The sequence below is a fragment of the Kogia breviceps genome, chromosome 3 (genome assembly GCF_026419965.1).
Source record: "Kogia breviceps isolate mKogBre1 chromosome 3, mKogBre1 haplotype 1, whole genome shotgun sequence".
Lineage (NCBI taxonomy): Eukaryota > Metazoa > Chordata > Mammalia > Artiodactyla > Physeteridae > Kogia > Kogia breviceps.
Window position 1 is genome coordinate 2,535,128 of NC_081312.1, and position 21,526 is coordinate 2,556,653.

At 50.2% G+C, this 21,526-nt stretch overlaps 1 protein-coding gene across 2 annotated transcripts in view; it reads left to right on the forward strand.

Annotated features, from left to right (window-relative positions):
- The window catches only part of CDC42BPB (CDC42 binding protein kinase beta), a 110,641-nt gene that overhangs the window by 60,868 nt on the left and 28,247 nt on the right, over window positions 1–21,526 (forward strand). For both annotated transcript variants that reach the window (XR_010839371.1, XM_059058195.2), the window contains exons 6-18: window positions 4,869–4,962; window positions 6,778–6,978; window positions 8,795–9,043; window positions 10,656–10,735; window positions 12,659–12,825; window positions 12,904–13,023; window positions 13,877–14,010; window positions 15,196–15,438; window positions 17,319–17,429; window positions 19,096–19,340; window positions 19,445–19,550; window positions 19,919–20,043; window positions 20,498–20,603. Coding sequence is in view for 1 of the 2 variants with exons in the window: in XM_059058195.2 (XP_058914178.2) it covers window positions 4,869–4,962; window positions 6,778–6,978; window positions 8,795–9,043; window positions 10,656–10,735; window positions 12,659–12,825; window positions 12,904–13,023; window positions 13,877–14,010; window positions 15,196–15,438; window positions 17,319–17,429; window positions 19,096–19,340; window positions 19,445–19,550; window positions 19,919–20,043; window positions 20,498–20,603 (1,981 nt within the window). In the remaining variant the exon portion in view is untranslated. The remainder of the gene's footprint in view (window positions 1–4,868; window positions 4,963–6,777; window positions 6,979–8,794; window positions 9,044–10,655; window positions 10,736–12,658; window positions 12,826–12,903; window positions 13,024–13,876; window positions 14,011–15,195; window positions 15,439–17,318; window positions 17,430–19,095; window positions 19,341–19,444; window positions 19,551–19,918; window positions 20,044–20,497; window positions 20,604–21,526) is intronic.

A 21,526-nucleotide genomic window follows, 5' to 3' on the forward strand; every position in this document is an offset into this window, starting at 1 on the left:
GAAAAGGTGCACGCGGATGGTTAGCAGCTGAACACCTCTGGAGGGGCGGCCTTTGTGAAGACCCTCCGCACCCATCTTCTTAGACTCAAGTAGTGATTCACTGCTGCATAGTTAGGACTTTCCCCCCTTTGTATCTAAAAGCAATCTGTGGGGAGACACTTTAAGATCATGCATGCATCCTCTTCAGAGTTTCCTCCTACATTTAGTGTCTGTTGACGATTTTTGCCCGGGCCAGGCTTTACTGTGATGGGTGCAAACTGATGATTTCTAAACTCCAGGATCCCCTCCACATTGAAGCACCTCCCTTCTCTCCCATTTGTCTATTTATTATCAGTGTGGGTACGTGGATCCTTTGTCGCCCCAAGGGTTTATAATTTGTCATTGTCTGAATTCTTTTTATGCTTATATTGTCCCATATTTGGCCAGTGGAAGCCCCTTCTAGCTGACTCCCATGTTTCTGACATGCCCTCATCATTTTTGAGAACTGCCTTAGTTTCTGGCTCATCTCGTACCTTCTCTGAGGAACCCTGGTTCCTTTAGTGGGGAATGGTTTTAAAGACCATATCTGGGTGCTGGGTGTGCTCAGAGTTACAGGGTGTCTGCTTTAGGCCCCTCAGTGGACAGAGTAAAGTGCATGTCCGTAAACGTCCGCATTTATACACACAGACCCATGTCTAATTTGGGAATCACGAGTTACCCTTCCGGCTTTCTCCCGTTCCATTTCCGCCTCCTCCTCTGGCTCTCAGCAGCACCAGCACGTCCAGTCATTTGCCCAGCCCTGCCATGTATCTGAAGTAGCTTCAGAATCGCTCTGCTTTTTTTATTACTATAATTTATAAATTTATTTATTTATTTACTTATTTTTGGCTGTGTTGGGTCTTCGTTGTTGCACGCAGGCTTTCTCTAGTTGCGGCGAGCGGGGGCTACTCTTCGTTGTGGTGCGCGGGCTTCTCATTGCAGTGGCTTCTCTTGTTGCGGAGCACGGGCTCTAGGCGCGTGGGCTTCAGTAGCTGTGGTGCGCAGGTTCTAGAGCGCAGGCTCAGTAGTTGTGGAGCACGGGCTTAGCTGCTCCGCGGCACATGGGATCTTCCTGGACCAGGGATCGATCCCGTGTCCCCTGCGATGGCAGGCGATTTCTTAACCACTGCTCCACCAGGGAAGTCCTGAGCTACCAGGGACCCCCGCTCTGCTTTTATCCTACTAAAAACAAACCTAACCCTAGCCCTAACCCCACCTCCCAACTGCAAGTGTCAGGTTCTCTGCCGTTAAGTTACTTAGGTTTGGGGGTTTTTTCTACCCCATTTCCCTTCAGTGCTGTTGTGTTATTTGTTTGAAATACAGTTGGGTTCACTGATTCCATCAGCTTTCCATTTCAGGCGCCCCTTCCCATCTTTGTTGATTTCATTTCATTTTTTAATCATGTAGAACACAAGCATGCTTCGATAATACCGAAACTAAACAAGGTTATACTCAGAACTGTCACTCCCTTCCTTATCGCATCCACCTCATTCCCTGCCCCTTGTAAGTAACCAGTTCTTTGTTTTCTGTTTATCGTGAGTGTGTGTGTGTGTGTGTGTGTGTGTGTGTGTGTGTGTGTGTGTGTTATATATGCAAGATGAGCAGGTATGTTTCCTTATTTCTCCTTTTCTTAAACAAAAGGTAGCATGGTTAAATATGCACTTACACATTTTGTTTTTTTCACTTAACATATATCCTAGAAATCATTCTGTATCAGTTCATGGAGCTCTTCATTTTTTACATTTGCATAGCACTCCACATATATCGGTACCATAGTTAATTCCCTTGTGGGTGGATATTTAGGTTGTTTCTAGTATTTTGCAATTATAAATAATGCAGTAATGAATAACCTTGTGCATACATCTTTTTGTATTGTCGCTGTGTCTTTAGGGTGAATTCCTAGAAGTGGGATCACTGGATCAACAGAGAAATAAAATATATATTAGATATATACTAATATTTTTTATTAGCTTTATCAGATGTTGCCAGTTTCCTTCCCTAGAGATATACCTTTTTGTGTTCCTACCAGCAGTGTGTGAAAGTGCCTGTTTCCTTGTAGCCTTGGCAACATAGTGTATTTTTATGCTTTTGTCATCTGATGGATTAGAGATGGTATACAGTTGGGTTATTTTGTTTTTGTATTTTGTCTTTCTTGTGGAGTTGAATTTCATTTTTATATCTTTGTGTGTCTGAGTTGTTTATTTCATGTCATTTGTCCATTTTTCTGATTTCTAGCTTTTTCCCTTCAGTTGCTAAATATTTACCCTTTATCTGTAATATATGTTGCAGATATTTTTTCCCAGTTTGCCATTTGCTTTTTGATTTTGCTTATGGTAGTCTTTTGCCATGCAGAATTTTTTAATGTATTAAATTTATTGGTCTTTTATTACATTGGGATTTTGAGTCATAGTTAGAAGTACTTTTTTTTTAAACCCCCAGAGAAAAAGAAAACCCATGTTTTCTTCTAATAGTTTTATTTTTTACATATGGATCTCTGATCCATTTGGAGTTTATTCTTGTATAAAGAATGGATCTGGGGCTTCCCTGGTGGCACAGTGGTTGAGAGTCCGCCTGCCGATGCAGGGGACACGGGTTCGTCCCTGGTCCGGGAAGATCCCACATGCCGCGGAGCGGCTGGGCCCGTGAGCCACAGCCGCTGAACGTGCGCGTCCAGAGCCTGTGCTCTGCAACGGGAGAGTCCGCAACGGAAGAGGCCTGCATACTGCAAAAAAAAAAAAAAAAAAAGAATGGATCTGATTTTTTTTTTTTTATTTTATCTTTAACTAAAAAGCTCTTCATTTGTCCCAGCATGAAACTTATTTGTGTCTTTGCCCACTGATTTGAGATAACATCTTTATTATGTACTCAGTTTCTTTATGAATTTAGTCTGTTTCTGGACATTCTATTCTGTTCCATTGTCGTCTTTCTCTCTGTGCTCTGGGACCACACTACTTTAATCATGGAGGCTTGAAATCATGTAGGGCCAAGTCCCCCCATCATACCTCTTTCTCTTCAGTGTTTTTCTAGCTATTCTTCCAGGTTGGTTGTTCCATAAACTTGTCTGGCTCCAAAAAACGGGACATTTTATTTATTTATTTTTAAATTTGATGGGCCCTTTAGTCTGTAGATTCAGGTCTTTTTTACTTCTGGAAAGTTCTCTTGGAGTATAGTTTCAAATGTTAGTTATGTTTTATTGTTTTGATTTCTTTAGGGACTCCTGTTACGTATATGTTGTGCCTTCTTTGCTTGTCTTCCATTTCAGTCTCCAGCTACTTTCTCTCTGACCCTTTTTAATTCTTTGTCTCATTTTTATTCTTCCAGACCTTTCCCTCCATTTCTTCAATGCCTTTCATTAGATTTTTATTTGAATTGATTCTCCTTTGGCATCTTATAATTTAGTCCTTATTTCTATTAAGATTTTGTCTTTTTCTTCTATTTCTTTCCTGGGTTAAATCAACTCTCTTTTCACTTCTCCCTATGTTCGTCTAGTTCTGTTTGTAGTTTTTTTTTGTTTGTTTGCTTTTTGTTTTGCCACACTGCAGGGCACGTGGGATCTTAGTTCCCCGACCAGGGATTGAACCCATGCCCCCTGCAGTGGAAGCACGGAGTGTTAACCACTGAACCACCAGGGAAGTCCCCTGTTCTTAGTTTTTATTTTTCTGACTCACTGAGGGATTATATTGTTTTGTTTTTCATATTCCTGAGTGTTTATTTAAGGAGATTTATTTCAGTTTGGAGTGCTAGAAGGGTTTTTTGCTTTGTTTATCTTTTTGGGTGAGAATTGTCACCACCTTTTGCTTGCATTTCTCTGTGAGACTCGTCTGTGGTGTGGGGAGTAGTTGGTGCTCCCGTGTGTCCTCACTGAGGTGTAGCGTTCTGTCACGCGAGGCCAGCCCGCTGCTTTACCTGTCTCCTGCAGGTGGACGCTAGGTGGATCCCACTTTGTGGCTATTATGAGTCGTGCTGCTGGAAACATCCTTGTACTCCTCTTGGTGAATGTCTTCCTCTGCTTTTAAAGTTTATGTTGCTTTTCGTGCTTATGTGGCTTTTCCAGTCGCATAAACTTATTCTGCCAGGAGGGAGGGCTAGTTCCTTAAAGTTCCCCCTGCTGTCCCCCATCCCTGCCCGGTGTTGGCAAGTGCACAGGACAGTCAGTAAGACCACAGGTTTAGTGGGACAGTTTACTTTCCTGCTGCTGTATAGCTGGGCAGACTGCTCCACTCTGGAGCTTCCCTGTTGTTGTCTATAAAATACAGTTTGGGGGTACGTGGTGCTTTGTTGGTCTGTAGCTGTTTTGCCCCAGTTGCTCAGGTGTCTCTTCTCAGTGGTAATGGCCACCTTGACTCGCTTCACACTCTATCCCTCTACCTCTTTTTATATCGCCTCCTGTTTCTTTGTAGCACTTGCCCTGTGGATTGTACTCAGGGATACCAAGACCATGTGCATGTCTGTGCATTTGCATGTTCATTTCCTGACACCCCAGCTGGTGTGAGGCTTCGTGAAGGCAGGGCAGCGCCGTCTTGGTACTGTCGTAGGTCCGGGCTCGAGAGCAGCGCCTGGCGCGAGGCAGGTGCCCTGGAAGCATCGGTTCGCAGGCTGGCTGGGTGGGCGGGAACAGTAACGGTGTCTCAGCGTGTTAATGGGGGATTAACTGCTGTACGGGAATGGGCGCTGCTGGTGACTGCTGCTGCCATGCCCGACTGCATCATCACGGGATGTTTTCTTGGATTGTTACAGCTGTCGTGACTGATGCTGGCGTTTCCCCCGATGATCCGCCACCAGTTAAGGGCTTTGACCTACCTAATGTGTTGCATGGAAATGGTTAATTTATGTATTTATTTTACTAACAGAGACATTAAACCTGACAATGTCCTTTTGGATGTGAATGGTCATATCCGCCTGGCTGACTTTGGATCGTGTTTGAAGATGAATGATGATGGAACTGTAGGTATTTTTGTTGGAGATTTTCCATTTGGTTTGGGGGTTTGCTTGCAGTTAGAAGGGGCTTATTTACATTTTCAATTTGAGATACAATTAAGAAACCAAGTTTATTAATGTAAATTAAGACGAATGCACTTAGGAAACAGTTGAAATTTTCTATTAAGTTTAAAACATCTTTATTGTTTTTTATGTTTACAAAAATAGTACGTATGCCTTCTAAACGGGGGGTTGTCAGGTCTCCTCAGATCCCTAGGCAGCTAAAAGCGTGTCAGCACGGCAGTGAGAGAGAGGCAGCCCTTGGGTCCTTGCTTAAAATGCCTGCCAGGTGGACAGACCTTAACTGGGTGACGGTGCGTTCTCATTTCTGTCTGGGGCGGGACTTCCTGTCAGCCAAGGGTGTTGCAGATGTAGAAATGGGGGCCTTGATACCCCTGTTCCAAGGGCCAACGGACACTCCCTGCATAGCAGGAGGACCTCCCCGGAGTGGGAGTCGCCAGGAGGCTGGGCTTGGGCCTCAGCGGGACCAGCACGCTGGCTGAGTGGCCTCACGTGGGGCCGCCGCACCTCACTCAGCTGCTTCCAGCCAGCGGCTTCCACTGCGTTAGGGAATCGTCTGCATTCTCCCTTGCGGCCCTTGTCGCAGTTTCAGTGTGAGGTGTTTGGGAGACTTTTCTTCTTTAGAACCTACACATATCATAAAGTCTAATGCAACTACTTCTCCAGAGGAGAGCAGACCCCTGCCCCCCTTCTTACTGTGAGTTTTCAAGCAGCAGCAAAAGAATCTGTAAAACTGGCATCACTTGACAGTGTTTTCAGAAGAGTGAAGCGATTTACTCACTTTCTCTCCACAAAGCCAATCTCTTATTTCTGGAAGTCTTGACCCCGCGTTGACTGATATATTGGTGCTGTCCCCGAAGCCAGTCTCGTAATGACGGGAGCAGTGGCCTTGGTCTGAGCCAGAGCGTTGGTCACCTTTCTTAGCTGCATGGCACTCCCGTCCCGGTGGCCCTCACCCCGCTGCCCGGTCAGAGCTCCTGAGGACTCCCCGCTGGGTCATGCACATGGCTCTGGGGCTGGCACCCAGGGAGAGCCTGGTCTTTGTGCAGACGGGCCTTCTTGGTTGTTGTCTCCGTGTCCTGCCTGACCCTCAGGCCTGAGGACTCCACGTGCTCTGAGGCCAGTCTGTGACCTCTCAGCCTGCGCAGCCCCCTTGGCTTCTCCGGGATGGTTGCCACCTCGCCAGTTGTAGCTCTCCACAGAGGTGTCGCTACGTTCAGGTCCATTCCCAGTGCCCCGTGTAAGGAGTGTCCGGGCAGCCAGCTGGTCCCTGGACCTACTTCCAGACGTTCCTGTTTGGGGGCGAGAGGGTAGGGTGTGGGTGAGCAGCCTGGACTTCCCCTGGGAGCATGTTAGAAATGCAGCGTCTTAGAACCTCTGTCTCACAGGTACCTGGTGTCCCTGCAGGAAAGTCTGAGAAGTGCTGGGCTGGATGCACATGGTCCTTGGACCACACTTTGAGCCGCAGTGGAGGATGTGGGTCTTCAGTGCCGTGTGGAGGCTTGGTGGGCATTTGGGTGTTGAAAGACCCAGTGTGCAGGAGTCTCGTGCATTCTGGACACGGCCCGATGTTTAGTGCTGTAGGAACACTTATTTGCATTGAATTTTGAATTCTTAGGTTTTTAAATCATGATCAGGTGCCAGTTTTATTCCATGATGATTTCATCATCTGCTGTCCCTGTTTTAGAGAAAATAATTAGGAATTTGGAAGTAGAGATGCCCTAGGGTTTCCCTTCAACACCAACCGCCCTCTCCCCTAAGGTGCAGTCCTCTGTGGCCGTGGGCACCCCTGACTACATCTCCCCAGAGATCCTGCAGGCGATGGAGGACGGCATGGGCAAGTACGGCCCCGAGTGCGACTGGTGGTCTCTAGGTGTCTGCATGTACGAGATGCTTTATGGAGAAACACCGTTTTATGCAGAATCCCTTGTGGAGACATATGGAAAGATCATGAACCATGAAGTAAGCTGTTGCATTTCCACACCCTGTTTGTTCCAGTCCTGAGGCGCAGGCCCCAAGTCAAGGAAAGCAGCCCGAGGGGGAGTCGCTGGGGAAGAGGGGTGGGGTGGAGCAGGGTGGGCGGCCAGACGGGAGTCTGCACGGGCTGCTGACACAGAAGACGTGGGTGGGAGGGGAAGTTCCAGGGATGGTCCTGTTTCCTGGCAGAGGGTGATGGGTTCATCGGGCCAGGATCCCTGCAGGAGAAGTGGGCTTCGGTAGGAAGACGCAGGTACCCGCGGTGCCACGTGGGGTGGGAATTGCCAGAGAGGGGGGCCCACTGACCACTTTGACCTGTGCGTCTGGATCCGTCACATGCCAGCTCAGACTCTCACACCTGTTTGCCCAGAAGTCAGTTGTCATGAACAGATCACACATCTCAACGTAGTAGCGTTCTTAGTCCTTTCTTGATCCTATTTCTTTTCCTCTTATTTTTCCCCTTTCCTTGTCTCAGCTGTTCATTTTTCACTTCAACATTGCTTTCTTCTGTTTCCTTCATTTTTCTGTTTATTATTTCTTCTTCCATCTGTAATGTTTTTGTCATCTGTTTTTTCTTCATACTCCTTATCAAATGTCTTTCTAATGCCAGTTTCATCCTTGCTGCCTGTTTGCTTACAGCATTCTTTTTTCCCCACCTGCTCTGTCACTCACACACCCCAGCAAGGTTCCCACTTGTCTGCCCTCTGTCCTGCAGCCCTGTCTCCCTTTATTTGCTCAAGTAGGGAGCAGATTCACACTGAAGTGGTAAAGGGTCTTCTGTTTAAATCAAAGCAAGTTATACTGTTTTTTAAAAAAACACTTTTCCCAAAGTAGAAATATTTTTTTATTTATAAATTAATATATACTTACTATAAAAACTTCAGACATGCAAAAGTGCATGCAGTAAACAGATGGTGAAAAACACCCCATGCACTTCTCAGTGATGAGCGTCGTTAAGGTAACAGATAGGACTTGGTTAAGTTCTAAGACCTGCTGTTTCCGAGCGCCTGCTGCCTGTGGGGCCTGGCCTAGTGGTCTCTTCGTTCTTTTATTCCGTCTCCACCGCAGCCCTGTGCAGCTGTGCTGCTGTCCTCCTTGAGAGATCACAGAGGTGAGGCCTGGACGGCAGGGGCGGCTCAGAGCTCAGGCCCACTGGGCCGTGGTGGGGTGTGGCCTCGTGGACTTCAGCTGGTGGGGGGGGGGGGCGTTTAAATAGATGGGTCACACTGCACGTGACCGGGGCTTTGGTCATCTTTCTGCTCAGCACACGGAAGTGGACCTTACCTTCCGTGTATGTGGGCACCGTATCTTATTGTAACAAGTCCCTTTTTGATGAGCGTTTAGGTAATTTTCAGTGTTCTCGGTCAGAATAGAATGGCATCATGAACATGTTATGTTTTCTCTTTGGGACCGTTTCTCTAGACTAAATGTTTAGAAGTGGAGCCGCCACAGCTGTTGGCAGAATGCATTCTGAAAGGCTGTGCCAGCTCCTCTTCCACCCACAGCCTGTTGTCTGCATTCTTTGCCACCTTGATAGGTGAACATTTATCACTGTTTTAATTTACGTGCAATGTGATAACAAGTCTGCCATGAGGAAAACCAGCAAGACTTATGATTTTTATGTTTGCTTTTCTGGAATTTGGCTTCATTAGCTTTGGTTGCACTTAGTTACCACGAAATAAAAAGTGACTGTTGCTTTGGAGCTATTGTTTCTACTCTGTTCCCTGTGATGTCTGTGCACCTTAGATTTTTCTGAGTGTTTTCATCTCGTGTCCTCTGACTTGCCCCCCTCCCCCTCCAGGAGCGGTTTCAGTTCCCATCCCACGTCACGGACGTGTCCGAGGAGGCGAAAGACCTCATCCAAAGGCTGATCTGCAGCAGGGAGCGCCGGCTGGGACAGAACGGGGTGGAGGACTTCAAGAAGCACGCGTTTTTCCAAGGACTGAACTGGGAAAATATACGAAACCTGGAAGCCCCTTACATCCCAGATGTGAGCAGTCCTTCCGACACGTCCAACTTCGACGTGGATGACGACGTGCTGAGGAACGCTGTGAGTGCGGCGGCCCGCCCCGTGTCACACCCCAGGGGGTCTGCGGCGCACAGGGCCACTCGCCTTGGAGGTGGCAAATCTTAGAACTGTGCTGGGCTCTAGAAATGTTGGCAATTGTCTCAAGGAAACGTACCTTTTATCCCAGCCTACGGCTTGGTCCTTAACATCCCTTTTTGGAAATGATGATGGGTTACTCACTTTGAGTAAAATGGAGTTATTAAATAGCTGTTTTGTTTTAGAATTCAACAGAATTACTTTTATCTTCATGGCTTTGTACATTTGCGAAACAGCGTCACATTAGAACGTCACTTCTGTGGTCACCACTGCCAGGGGCCCGCCTGCGGCCCCACAGGTAGTACGTGGAACTCAGGGTTTCCGGTCCTTCTCACTGCCCCTGTGTGTGAGGACGTCCGGACTTCCTGCCGTCACGTGTGTTCAGCGTGTGCGTGAACGTTTCCTTGCGCCTTGGGAGGTCAGGAGTGACAGTGGTGACGGGCCGGTTTTGAGTTGCTGGTGTTTCAGGTCGTGGGTTTTTCCAAGTTGAGATGTGGCCCTGGGACCCGGCTGCTGTCTGACCTTTTCTGCCAGGGCCTCTGATGCACTTGTCAGTATCCCTTTGGCCCCCAGAGAGTTTTGCTCATATGCTGTAAAACTATTTTGGCCTCGTCAAACTCAGCCTTATTAGTCTATACGTGTGTCTCTGTTTGGGGATAGAGAAACTGAGGTTTCAACCAAGTGCAAGAAAAATCTTGATTATTCCCTACAGACTTTTTCTTAGTAAAATAAGAGCAGACGTTTAGATGATGTGAAAAAAGACTGAGAAAAGTATTACCGTTGTTGAAAGGATTTTTCCTGGACTTCAAAGAAACTGTTTCCACACTGAAATTCTCCAGATAAATAACTTTTATTTTTTAATTTCTTTTTTTTTTGGTGGTACGCGGGCCTCTCACTGTTGTGGCCTCTCCCGTTGCGGAGCACAGGCTCCGGACGCGCAGGCTCAGCGGCCATGGCTCACGGGACCAGCCGCTCCGCGGCATGTGGGATCTTCCCGGACCGGGGCACGAACCCGTGTCCCCTGCATCGGCAGGCGGATTCTCAACCACTGCGCCACCAGGGAAGCCCTCTTTTATTTTTAATAGAGAAGGACCCTTATATTGAAAAACAGAGTTGTAGTAAACCTATCTAAAATAGTCTATCTTTGGGTTCCAAACACTGCTTCTGCCTTGGCCTCTGTTTCAGGCCAAGAATCCAGAGCCCAAGCCCCTGCCCCGTGTCCCCCACTCCTCCCTGCTCAGGGTCACGGTGAGTGGGGATCTTGCCACTTTAGACGGTTCACGGTTAGCAGCCTGATCCAAGTTGGGTCCGTGCCGTTACGATCATCAAAAGCAGTGGTTTATCCCCTTAGCTGCGTCACGCTTTGGCCCCTGCGAGGAGCGGGAAGTGGACCTGCTGGTACCCGGCCCCATGCAGGTGGCACCATGTAGGCAACATTCCAGAAGCGCCCTCCATTCTCCCCGCTGCACTCTTGAGTTCATCCTGGGGTAATACTTTTTCTCTCGTTTGCCATTTGTTTGAACATAATTTCCTCTATGTTGTGTGTGTTCTTGCGCAGGAAATATTACCTCCGGGTTCTCACACGGGCTTTTCTGGATTACATTTGCCATTCATCGGTTTTACGTTCACCACGGAAAGGTATGTCAGCATTTACCGTTCAGCAGCAGAGCAGGAGCCTTCCCACGTGGGGGGCGGGAGGGGATAAGCGGTCCGAGGGCATGCTTCTGTGTGAGGCCATGCCTGCGTCCGGGCGCTGAGAGGGCTGTGCTTACGGGAGCGTCGGGTGGGTTTGTCCTTTAAAAACGCACACCTGGTGCTGCACGGGATGCCACGTACAGTGGGGTCGGCAGACTTTCTCCATAAAGGGCCCGGTAGCACATACTTTAGGCCTTGTGATCTCTGTCGTATACTTTTCTTTTTTAACAACCCATTAAAAACGTAAAAACCATTTTCAGCTTATGGGAGGTACAAAAGCAGGCTCGGGAGGATTTGGCCCTCGGGCCGTAGTTTGCTGGCGCCTGAGCTCTGTAGGCCATCGGCGCTGGCAAGATCTGTGCCGATGGGACATCAGTGGCCCGGTGTCCATTCACGCCCGGCTGCGCGCCATCTTCATCGGGGCTCCCGCTCGCCTTTGCAGGGCTCTTAGCCGCGGCCCCGTCGCTCCCACGGGTGCGGCTTCGGTACAGTCCCCGCCGGAGCTGAGAGCATGAGCCCCGTGCGTGGCTCCAGCCCCGGGAGCCCCCGGCTGGTGCTGGTCTGCGTCGGCCTCTGTCTCGGATGGGCCTCTGGCAGGGTCGTGTTGCCGGAGACGCTCTAACTTGCTTTTAAAAGGAAACTGGGCCAAGAAGAGAGGAGTTAGGCAGAAAGGCAGGTAAAATAAAACAAACGGAGCTGCCACGGTGCCTGAAGTGATGCAGATTCCTTGCAGAAGAGGGTTACTTGTGCTCAAGCTTGTAGAAACTCTCTTCATGTGTGGATGCCAGAGTTAAACAGCACGTAAGCCAAAGTTATGGCACATGCCTTCCAGCCAAGAGGAGGCGTTCCAGGGTGTGCTGGGCGTATTGATTTATTAGCCCCTCTGCAGAGGCTCTAGACCTTCCCACTGCATTCAGCTCACTGGGTGCTTATCACACCTGTGGATCCCAGCCCCGCCCCCCGACCGAGGCTCAGGTGTGTCGGGCTGGGTCCAGGGACCTCCTCCTGGAGCGGATCCCGGACCCCGGCAGTGCCAGCCGGCACAGCACCCTCGGGCCACCTTTGAGAAACCCCAGCCAGCCCCTCCTGTGAGTGTGTGTGCACGTGCTCGCCGGGTGCCTCGCTGCGTGCATCGTAGGACTCAGAAGTGTCTCTGACATCACTGCCACGGTAAAAGCAAGAGGCACTAAGTAACCTGTCCCCGAGTTAAGCTCTGATGGAGAGAACCATCCTCGGCCTTAGTCTGTGCGTTGTGAGTCGGCTGGTCGTTGGTGAGGAGCTTAACTGTGCTGGTGAGAGTGCTGGAACTGAAGGAACCTTACAGGGTGTTTAGTCCTCGGGGGAAGATGAGCCCCGGAGGGTTGAAGGGACCATCTCCAGTCAGTGTGGAACCAGCGTGCCCTCGCCGGCTCCCTTCGCCGCAGGCCTCCAGGGTGGGCGTCCCGGGAAGCCTCTGCCTGAGCCCAGCCAGGACCCACCAGCCCAGCTCCTCACGCAGAAGGCCTTCTCTTTTCAGTGTCTAGTTGAGTGGACGCGATGATTTAGAAATTATGCTCTGTACTAACACAGCATTGTAAATCAACAGTACTTCAACAAGAGAGAGAGAAATTACCGTCCCCTCCCCTGCAGAGGCAATGTCTCTGACCAGCTCTGAGGGCGTCCTCTTCGCTGCCCGTGTCACCCAGTCATTTGCAGGAAGGAAGACTCTTGTCTAATTTTGGCTCCATAAACAATAAAGTCTTTTCACAAGTGTTTTTGTTTGCCAGTTTAAAAAGGCTTATCTTTTACCCAGGAAGTTTTTAAATGCTAATGGAATCACTCTGTAAATTCTCAGTAGATCAGAAAACCCTGTTGCTTTCTCTGCAGCTGTTTTTCTGACCGGGGCGCTCTGAAGAGCATAATGCAGTCCAGCGCGCTGACCAAAGACGAGGGCGTGCAGCGGGATTTGGAGAACAGCCTGCAGGTTGAAGCCTATGAGAGGAGGATCCGGAGGCTGGAGCAGGAGAGGCTGGAGCTGAGCAGGAAGCTGCAGGGTGAGTGGCAGTGCTGCCTCTGCAGTGGGGTCTGCTTGCCGCTGCGTGGGCCTGCACTCACGTGTGTCCCTTCCCCAGAGTCCACCCAGACCGTCCAGTCCCTCCACGGCTCGGCCCGGGCCCTGGGCAGCTCAGCCCGGGATAAAGAGATCAAAAAGCTGAACGAAGAAATCGAACGTTTGAAGAACAAAATAGCAGGTAAGTGTTCTAAAGTCGAACTGCTTAGTCTCTATTCTTGGGCATTCGTCTCTGCCAAGAAAATTTCCAGAGTCCTTTTCATTGGATGGAAAAGCAGGAAAAAAAGGTTAAACTTTAGCAAAGAGTTCTGGTGTTTTGCCAGTTTATTTAAAATCGTTTCTCCAACTTGCTTAACTCTTATACTATAATGTTATAGTTAACAGCTAGAATCAGTTCTTAATACTTTATGCATAAACTCTCAGAATATTTGGCGTTTCTCTATCTTAATTCTCCTCTTTGTCGTTCTAAGACGGAATCGCCGTAACTTTCCTTTCTGAAGCTTCCCTCAGTGGCTGTACTTACTTTCCAGTGTTTTAGGTGCTGGTTGGATTGTCACGACAGTGTGTGTTTTGTGGTTCCTAGGTTATCAGAGCTTCCTGAAGACTCAAGTCACCTTTAAGTCTTAACCCTTTACCTGACACATGGGTTGCTGCTGCACTTGACTCATCTCAAATCAGACCTGAGTCAATTGCCTTCTCTCTGTTTCCTATCTGGGACCCACCATCCCGATCCACTGAGTCCATTACTTACTAAAACCCTCCTGCACCACTCGGCTGCACTGTGCTGGCTCACACAGGGAGCAGGGGCGAGACGGAGAGGCTCACGCCGCCCTGGGGCTCACGGTCCCGGGACAGAGGGCCAGAGCCAAGTCTGGTGGGTCTGCTCAGGTGTGCCGGTGGCCGTGTGCGTGCCTGAGAGAGAACATCAAAAAAGCCTCGAGGGCATTTGGGATTATTAAATAATTCCCTGTCAGTAAGTCAGATCACAAAGTTTTGCATGTAAGGGAATACGCTTTCTTTTCTCTCTTGCTTAGATTCAAATAGGCTCGAGCGACAGCTTGAGGACACGGTGACTCTTCGCCAGGAGCACGAGGATTCCACGCATCGACTGAAAGGCCTGGAGAAGCAGTACCGCCTGGTGCGGCAGGAAAAGGAGGATTTCCACAAGGTAGTCAGAGGCCTCATTTGTGTGAGAGAGGTTTACGTGATCTTGCGGACGGAGTGTGAGGTTGAGTTCGTGCGTACGCTCGAAGATGTCCAGGCCCCTCGTCTGTGTGCGGGATCCTGACCCCTGCTGCCCGAGGCTCACAGGGAGCGAAACCCGTGGGGCCGATCCCGGTCGTGGGCGCTCTTCAGAGCCTCGGCTGCACGGGCGCACTGTCCGGTCATCGTCTTTAACCTCGGACACAGCCTGCTGAGCGGGCGGTATCCCCGTGGGAGGACTGAGGGTTTTCCCTGCGCTGGCCCAGCTGGCTTAGGGCGCTTGTCCTCACCCGAGCCAGAGCCCCTGTCCTTCCTGCCCGGCCTGCAGCTGCCTGCAGTTCTGGCCAGGCTTTGCGAAAGAGGCCATAGCTCCTTTATAACACTGATTTTCAGTGAGACGCGTCCAACCGTGTTCAGACGGCAGTATGTTCACACCGGTGAGGACCATGTTGGCTAAAGTACATTCGGTTGTTGACCCTGTGGTTGGGGTCTGTTTTCCGAATCGAGCAGGATTTCCGTTCCCCGTGGTATGGTACCACCTGCGGGGCTTCGTCTCAGAGGCGCAGGTGGGCTGGAGAAACCTGCAGCGGGCGGGTCCACAGGGGCTTCTCCTCCCTGTGGCGGCAGCTGCCCTGCCGGCCTGCTCAGATCCTGCTGCTCCAGCCACAGGCCAGCAGGTGCCACGGTGACCGAGCAGCCCCGTTGTCAAGGATCGGCTGCAGGGAGTAGATTGCTTTTATACAGTTCTCTACTTCGATTGAAATCTTAAGCATTTTTGTATATAATATATTGTTTTCTGATTCTGCTGGGTTTAAGTAACTAGATTGGTGACCAGAGTCATGCTTCATCTGCTTGTGTGATTGCGTGGATGACACGGGAGAGGTCGGAGTTCCCGAGCCAGACTTGCCTCTGTGAGCGGTCTGCTCGCGTCATAGGAGGGTCTCACTGGTCTCAGGTGGGCTTCTCCAGGCTGCGCTGGGACCGACAAAGGGCTTTTTCCAGGAAGGTCAGTTCTTGGGACTGTGGCTACAGCCTGTAACCAGATCTGCTGTCACTTTAACCCCTTAGTACGGTGGAAGACAGCGCTTCTTGCCTTCCAGTCCTTGTTAGGCAAACGTAAACCATCTGTAATTTAACTCTTTGTGTTCAGCAACTGATTGAGGCCTCCGAGCGGTTGAAGTCCCAGGCCCGGGAACTGAAAGACGCCCACCAGCAGCGGAAGCTGGCCCTGCAGGAGTTTTCAGAGCTCAACGAGCGCATGGCCGAGCTCCGGTCCCAGAAGCAGAAGGTGTCCCGGCAGCTGCGGGACCGGGAGGAGGAGGTGGAGGCGGCTGTGCAGAAGATGGACGCGCTGAGGCAGGAGGTCCGCAGGGCCGACAAGAGCAGGAAGGAGGTAGCTTCTCGGGGCTTCGGGGGATGCTGGTGGGGCGCCTGGGTGATCCCAGTAAAACAGCTTTGGGAGCTTAGGCTGTGTCACGTAAATCACTTGAAAATACAATGGATCTTAAATTTCACGTGAAGCCAAGTAGGCGCTTTGCTAAGCGTTTATTTTGTAGCTCTCTCTCAGCCCTTGTTCCCTATTTGTGAAGTTTTTAAAGGAAGTTCCTGTAGTACTAAAATTTTAAAGCAGAATAGAGGGTATTCATGAACAAGAAATACCATAGAAACACGTCATGATGTGACGCAGCATGGCTTCAGGAGACACGAAGGCTTCCAGGTGCGTGACGCCGGCTGCCCCAGAGCAGCGGACCTGAGACCGGCTTCGGGACCCTTGACACTCAAAAATCACTGAGGGCCCCGAAGGGCTTTTCTTTGTGTGGTTATAGGTCTTAATGTTTACCATGTTAGAAATTAAAACTGAAAATATTCTCAGTATAACAACAGACTCATTACATGTTAACATAAATAACATTTTTATGAAAAGTGACTCGTTTTTTAAAATACAGTGAGAAGTGCGGCATTTTTAACATGCTTACGCTTTTCTTTAATGTCTGACTTAATAGAAAACACCCGGGTTCTCATATCTGTTTCTGCATTGTCTGGAGTGATACGCTTTTTTGTATAATGCATGAAGAAAGCCCAGCTCCTAAGGTAGGGACTTAGGAGGGGAAGGGCCTTGCAGACCCTAAAAGGGCCTCAGGACCCCACTTTGAGCTGCTGCCCGAGATGATTTCAAACTTTCTACTACCAACAGGCAACATGTTTCCCACAACCCTTCCTTTAAAATTCTGTTAGGGTTTACTCGGTAAACTGAGTGGGAGGGCCCAGAAGTACCTGCTCTTGTTCCTTTCGTGTTCAGGGCTCTTTGTCCTTTGGCCTCAAGATGCCTATTTGTTCTCTTCTTAGACAGTTGGTTCTGCAACCCCAGTACATTTGTAGTTCCAGCCAACGGTAACTCTTTGTAGTGAACCCCGAATTAAGCATGACCATTCCAGTTCTGGGTGAAATGATACTGTGTCTGGGGTTTGCTTTAAAATGACTGGGGAGTAGCCATGCAGCTGAAGCAGGCCCAGGGTGCTACCTCTTGATGCCGGGGTCATGGCACATGGGCTTCATTATACCACTCTATCTACTTTTGTGTATATTTCAAATCTTCCATTAAAAAAAAAAAAAGAATCTGGGACTTCCCTGGTAGCGCAGTGGTTAAGAATCCACCTGCCAGTGCAGGGGACACAGGTTTAAGCCCTGGTCCAGGAAAATCCCACATGCCACAGAGCAAATAAGCCCGTGCGCCACAACTACTGAGCCTGCGCTCTGGAGCCCGTGAGCCGCAACTACTGAGCCCACATGCCACAACTACTGAAGCCCGCGCGCCGCAACAAGAGAAGCCACCACAATGAGAAGCCTGCGCACCGCAACAAAGAGTAGCCCCTGCTCGCCACAACTAAAGAAAGCCCGCGGGCAGCAACGAAGACCCAACACAGCCAAAAATAAATAAGTAAAATTAAAAAAAACAAAAACCAAAAAAAACCAATCTGTATTCTACAGGTATTGGAGTATTTGTTTTCACAAACTGGTATCTTTTCTTGAAATATAGTTTAAAGTATCAATTTAAATTAGAATTTAAACTTGTTTTAAACTTGTTTTACTAACCAGCTATTCCAGTTAAGTCCTGAAGTGTATTTCTCAGCCTTTACTTTGTGCTCAAAATCTGATGAAGAGCGAAGAATTACAAGGTTTCGTTTGTTTAGAGTTCCTTCTGGGTGGGTAAAGGTCTAGCTGCTGCGGTGGAGCTGGTCTGTGTTGATAAAAAGCGTTGTTCTCCTTCCTTAGCTGGAAGCTCAGCTCGAGGACGCGGTGGCCGAGGCCTCCAAGGAGCGCAAGCTGCGTGAGCACAGCGAGAACCTCTCCAAGCAAATAGAAAGTGAGCTCGCAGCCCTCAAGGTAGCGCTCGGTCAGGGCTTTATTCTTAATGAGAGAGCAGACGCTCACCCTTAGCGGCTGCCGGGCGGGGGTCACCTAAACGATGCGATTGCCGGGGCTCCGACAAGGCCCGGCCTGCGGCTGGGGGGCCGGGAACGCGCTGTGAAAGCTTATGGGAGCTTCTCACCTTTGAAAACCGGGTCCCTTCGTTTCTTTCCTTGTGTAAATGTTTCCGGCAGTCTAGAGCCAGCCCTAGCAAACTGGCGCCTCATGCTTTCTCTGTGTCTGGGGTTTCTAAATTTGGTGGAATCCGTGTCTGGAAAAGCTTACAGCCCATGTCCTGCGCTGACAGTGGAAGAGCCGGACTGGTGGCCCGGGGCCCTCGTCCAGGGCAAGAGGGCAGTGGGGTGGCTGGGGAGGGGTGGGGGAGCGGGGGAGGGCTGTAGTGGCTCCTCATGCGCTTGGTGAGACTTCAGATCCGGCAGTCCACTTTCTGAGCCTGGGTTTCCTCATCTGTGAAATGCAGACGATGGGTCTTCTCTCGCCCTCACACCTGGCCCGTCCCCCCAGCACACATCCCCGAGGTGTCAGCTTCTCCCCGTCGTCTTTGCTTCCATGGGCAACACCTTTTGCCTGGACTCGGTAGCCTGTAACTGCGTCTCCCCGTCCCTTTCTGTGCCCTCTGCAGTCTACTCTCCACACAGCAGCTCGTTACACCAACGTCAGAGCTCGCCATGTCATTATTGCCCTCTGACGGCTTCCCGCGGTGCTCGAATAACCCTGACCTCCTGCCTCGTGCCTCCCGATTCCTCCTGTTCTTCAGACACTTGCAGCTTGTCCCCCCACTCCCCTCACTCAGTGCCTCTGCCCTGGCTGGGCCCCCGCCTCCCCCGTGATGAAGACCTTCCTAGCCTGATGGCTCACTTCCCACATCACCACCCCATGTGGCCCTGTTAGCAGCAGGGCGCCTGGCACACGGTCAGCCCTCCATAGAATACTGTTGCGTGAGTGAACGAACAGTGTGAGGAGACCTTGAGGACCGTTCGTGTCAGTGAGACGGGGCCTCTGGGTCCCAGGCAGATCTGGGCACATACACACACGGGCAGAGACACACACACACCCGCCCCAAAGCCTACACACACACACACACACACGGGCAGAGACACACACACACACCCCAAAGCCTACACACACACACGGGCAGAGACACACACACACCCGCCCCAAAGCCTACACACACACACACAGCCTACACACACACACACACACACACACACACACACACACGGGCAGAGACACACACACACACGGGCAGAGACACACACCCGCCCCAAAGCCTACACACACACACACACACACACACGGGCAGAGACACACACACACCCGCCCCAAAGCCTACACACACACACACACACACACACACGGGCAGAGACACACACACACCCGCCCCAAAGCCTACACACACACACACACAGCCTACACACACACACACACACACACACACACACACACAAAGCCTACACACACACACACACACACACACACGCACGCGCGCCCCAAAGCCTGCCCTGTATCCGTCAGCAGGGCAGAGAAAGAAGCACTTGCAAGTGTCTGCTGTGTTCAGGGTGATGCTTGACTCTCGAGGAGGGCGCAGAGATTTGTAATTTATTCCAACCTTTATCTTCAGATGAAGCAAGGAGGCCGTGGGCCAGGTGCTGCCTTAGAACATCAACAGGAGATTTCCAAGATAAAATCTGAGCTTGAGAAGAAAGTCCTATTTTATGAAGAGGAATTGGTGAGACGTGAGGCCTCCCACGTGCTGGAGGTGAAGAATGTGAAGAAAGAGGTGCACGACTCTGAAAGCCAGCAGCTGGCCCTGCAGAAGGAGGTCCTGGTGCTGAAGGACAAGTTAGAGAAGTCCAAACGTGAGCGGTGAGTCCACACAGCCCCACGGCGCAGAGGCCTCGGGCTGCACCAGGCCCGGGGAGGAGCGTTGGCAAAGTCAGGAACCCCTAAAACCTCTCCCACCTTCTCAGGCACAGTGAGATGGAGGAGGCCGTGGGCACAGTCAAAGACAAGTACGAACGAGAAAGGGGGATGCTGCTTGAGGAAAACAAGAAATTAACTGCTGAAAACGAAAAGGTGATTTAAAGGATCTGAACTGTCACTTTGTGGATGCTGTAGTTTTTTCGTTCTTGAGTCTTAGAAGTTTGGTATTTTAAGTATTTTAATTTTTAAGTGAAGTAATATGTTTGATCTTTTAAGTGGGATGTTTTCATTTGGTTACAAGCTGCTAATTACCTGAAACCAGTAGCTCTGATCACTTTGATGTTAAGATTTGTATTGAAACGTGACTTAAGTTAGATATGGTCAGAAAGTCCACATTGGAAGCTTCGTTTGGGAAACTCTCATAACGATTAAAGAAAACTTTCAAAATTCAAAAGAACTTGTAGTTTTCATAATGCTAAGGATGCCCAGTAACGAGTTGTGTTACAATTGTTTAATTTCAGCTTTGTTCCTTTGTGGATAAACTCACAGCTCAGAACAGACAGCTGGAGGACGAACTGCAGGATCTGGCAGCCAAGAAGGAGTCGGTCGCCCACTGGGAAGCCCAGATCGCGGAAATCATTCAGTGGTACGTGCACGGCGAGCCCCGCAGTGCGGCCCAGCTGGCGCCCCCATCATGGTCTCCCCCAGCTGCCACCTCCTCCTTTACACCTCAGGCTGTGTCTCTGAGGTCTAACCCTACAGATCTCGCCTGTTTCCCCCAAATCGGTACCGTCTGGGGGCAGCAGTTCTGTCCAGTGATCATGACATTGGACTGAAGGTGGAGAAACACCACCACCAAGTCCCCAAGGGTGTGGGTCGTGCTGGCCCACCCCCCGCGTCCTGGCTGAAACAGAGGCAGAGCTTCTGGGAAGCACGGCTGCATGAAGGCCTAGGAGCCCCAGAGAGCTAGCTGGGACTGGCCTCCCTTAACAGGGTGTGGGCTCGTCACGGGTGACGGGGGGTGACGTGGCATTGGGCCGCCGTGTCCTGAGGAGGGGCGGTGGGCGCCTCTCGCTCATGGGATGGCTGTTCCCCTCCAGGGTCAGCGATGAGAAGGATGCCCGGGGCTATCTTCAGGCCCTGGCTTCGAAGATGACCGAAGAGCTTGAGGCGCTGAGGAGCTCCAGCCTGGGGTCAAGGACACTGGTAGGTCTGGGTCTGAAATGCTCACTTCTGTTGCTGGGGGATCATTGGTGGCTCCAGATGTGAATGTGCAGGTAATTCAGTGACGTGGGAGGTTTCTGTGTGGCTGACATCTTGTCGGGCGTCAGGAGATGGCAGATTACTTTGATACCATTCACTTATTTAGCAAATCACTGTTGAGTATCAGGCTCTGTGGCACAGTCTTAACTTAGCAGGACAGGATTCCGCCATCGAGGAGGTTTGCTTTATTAGTGTGTATGTGTAGGTCTGCCCGTCTGTCCAGCAGCCTGTGTGACTCTGAGCGCTGGGCTGGTGGTGCTGGTCCCTGTGCAGCAGCTCGCGCCCCCTTCTTTCCACCATTTACCCTTGTTAAAATACATATGTGTGAGTTACTCTGTGAATAATATACAGAGTAAGAATAAAGGTGAAGAGGAACAACTTCATTAGGATTCTGGCTAGAATTAAACTTAGTGAACGCACAGTTTTATTCCATGTTTTCCTGGTTTGAAGGTATATTTACCAAGGTGGGGGGGCAAGTACTTTCGGGTGGGCTGAACTGCTGGCCCCCGTCCAACAGGGCCTGGAGCACGTGTGGCTTGTAGACGCCGAACCTCAGGAGTCTGTCTCTGATAGGTTCCAGCTCATCCTTGACCTCTAGCTCTTCTTGTGTTTCCGTCACCAAAACACAATACATTTTTTGTTTTGTTTTTATTTATTTATTTATTTTTGGCTGTGTTGGGTCTTCGTCGCTGCGCGCGGGCTTTCTCTAGTTGCGGCGAGCCGGGGCTACTCTTGGTTGCAGTGCGCGGGCTTCTCATTGGCGGTGGCTTCTCTTGTTGTGGAGCATCGGCTCTAGGCACATGGGCTTCAGTAGTTGTGGCTCTAGAGTGCAGGCTTAGTAGTTGTGGCGCACGGACTTAGTTGCT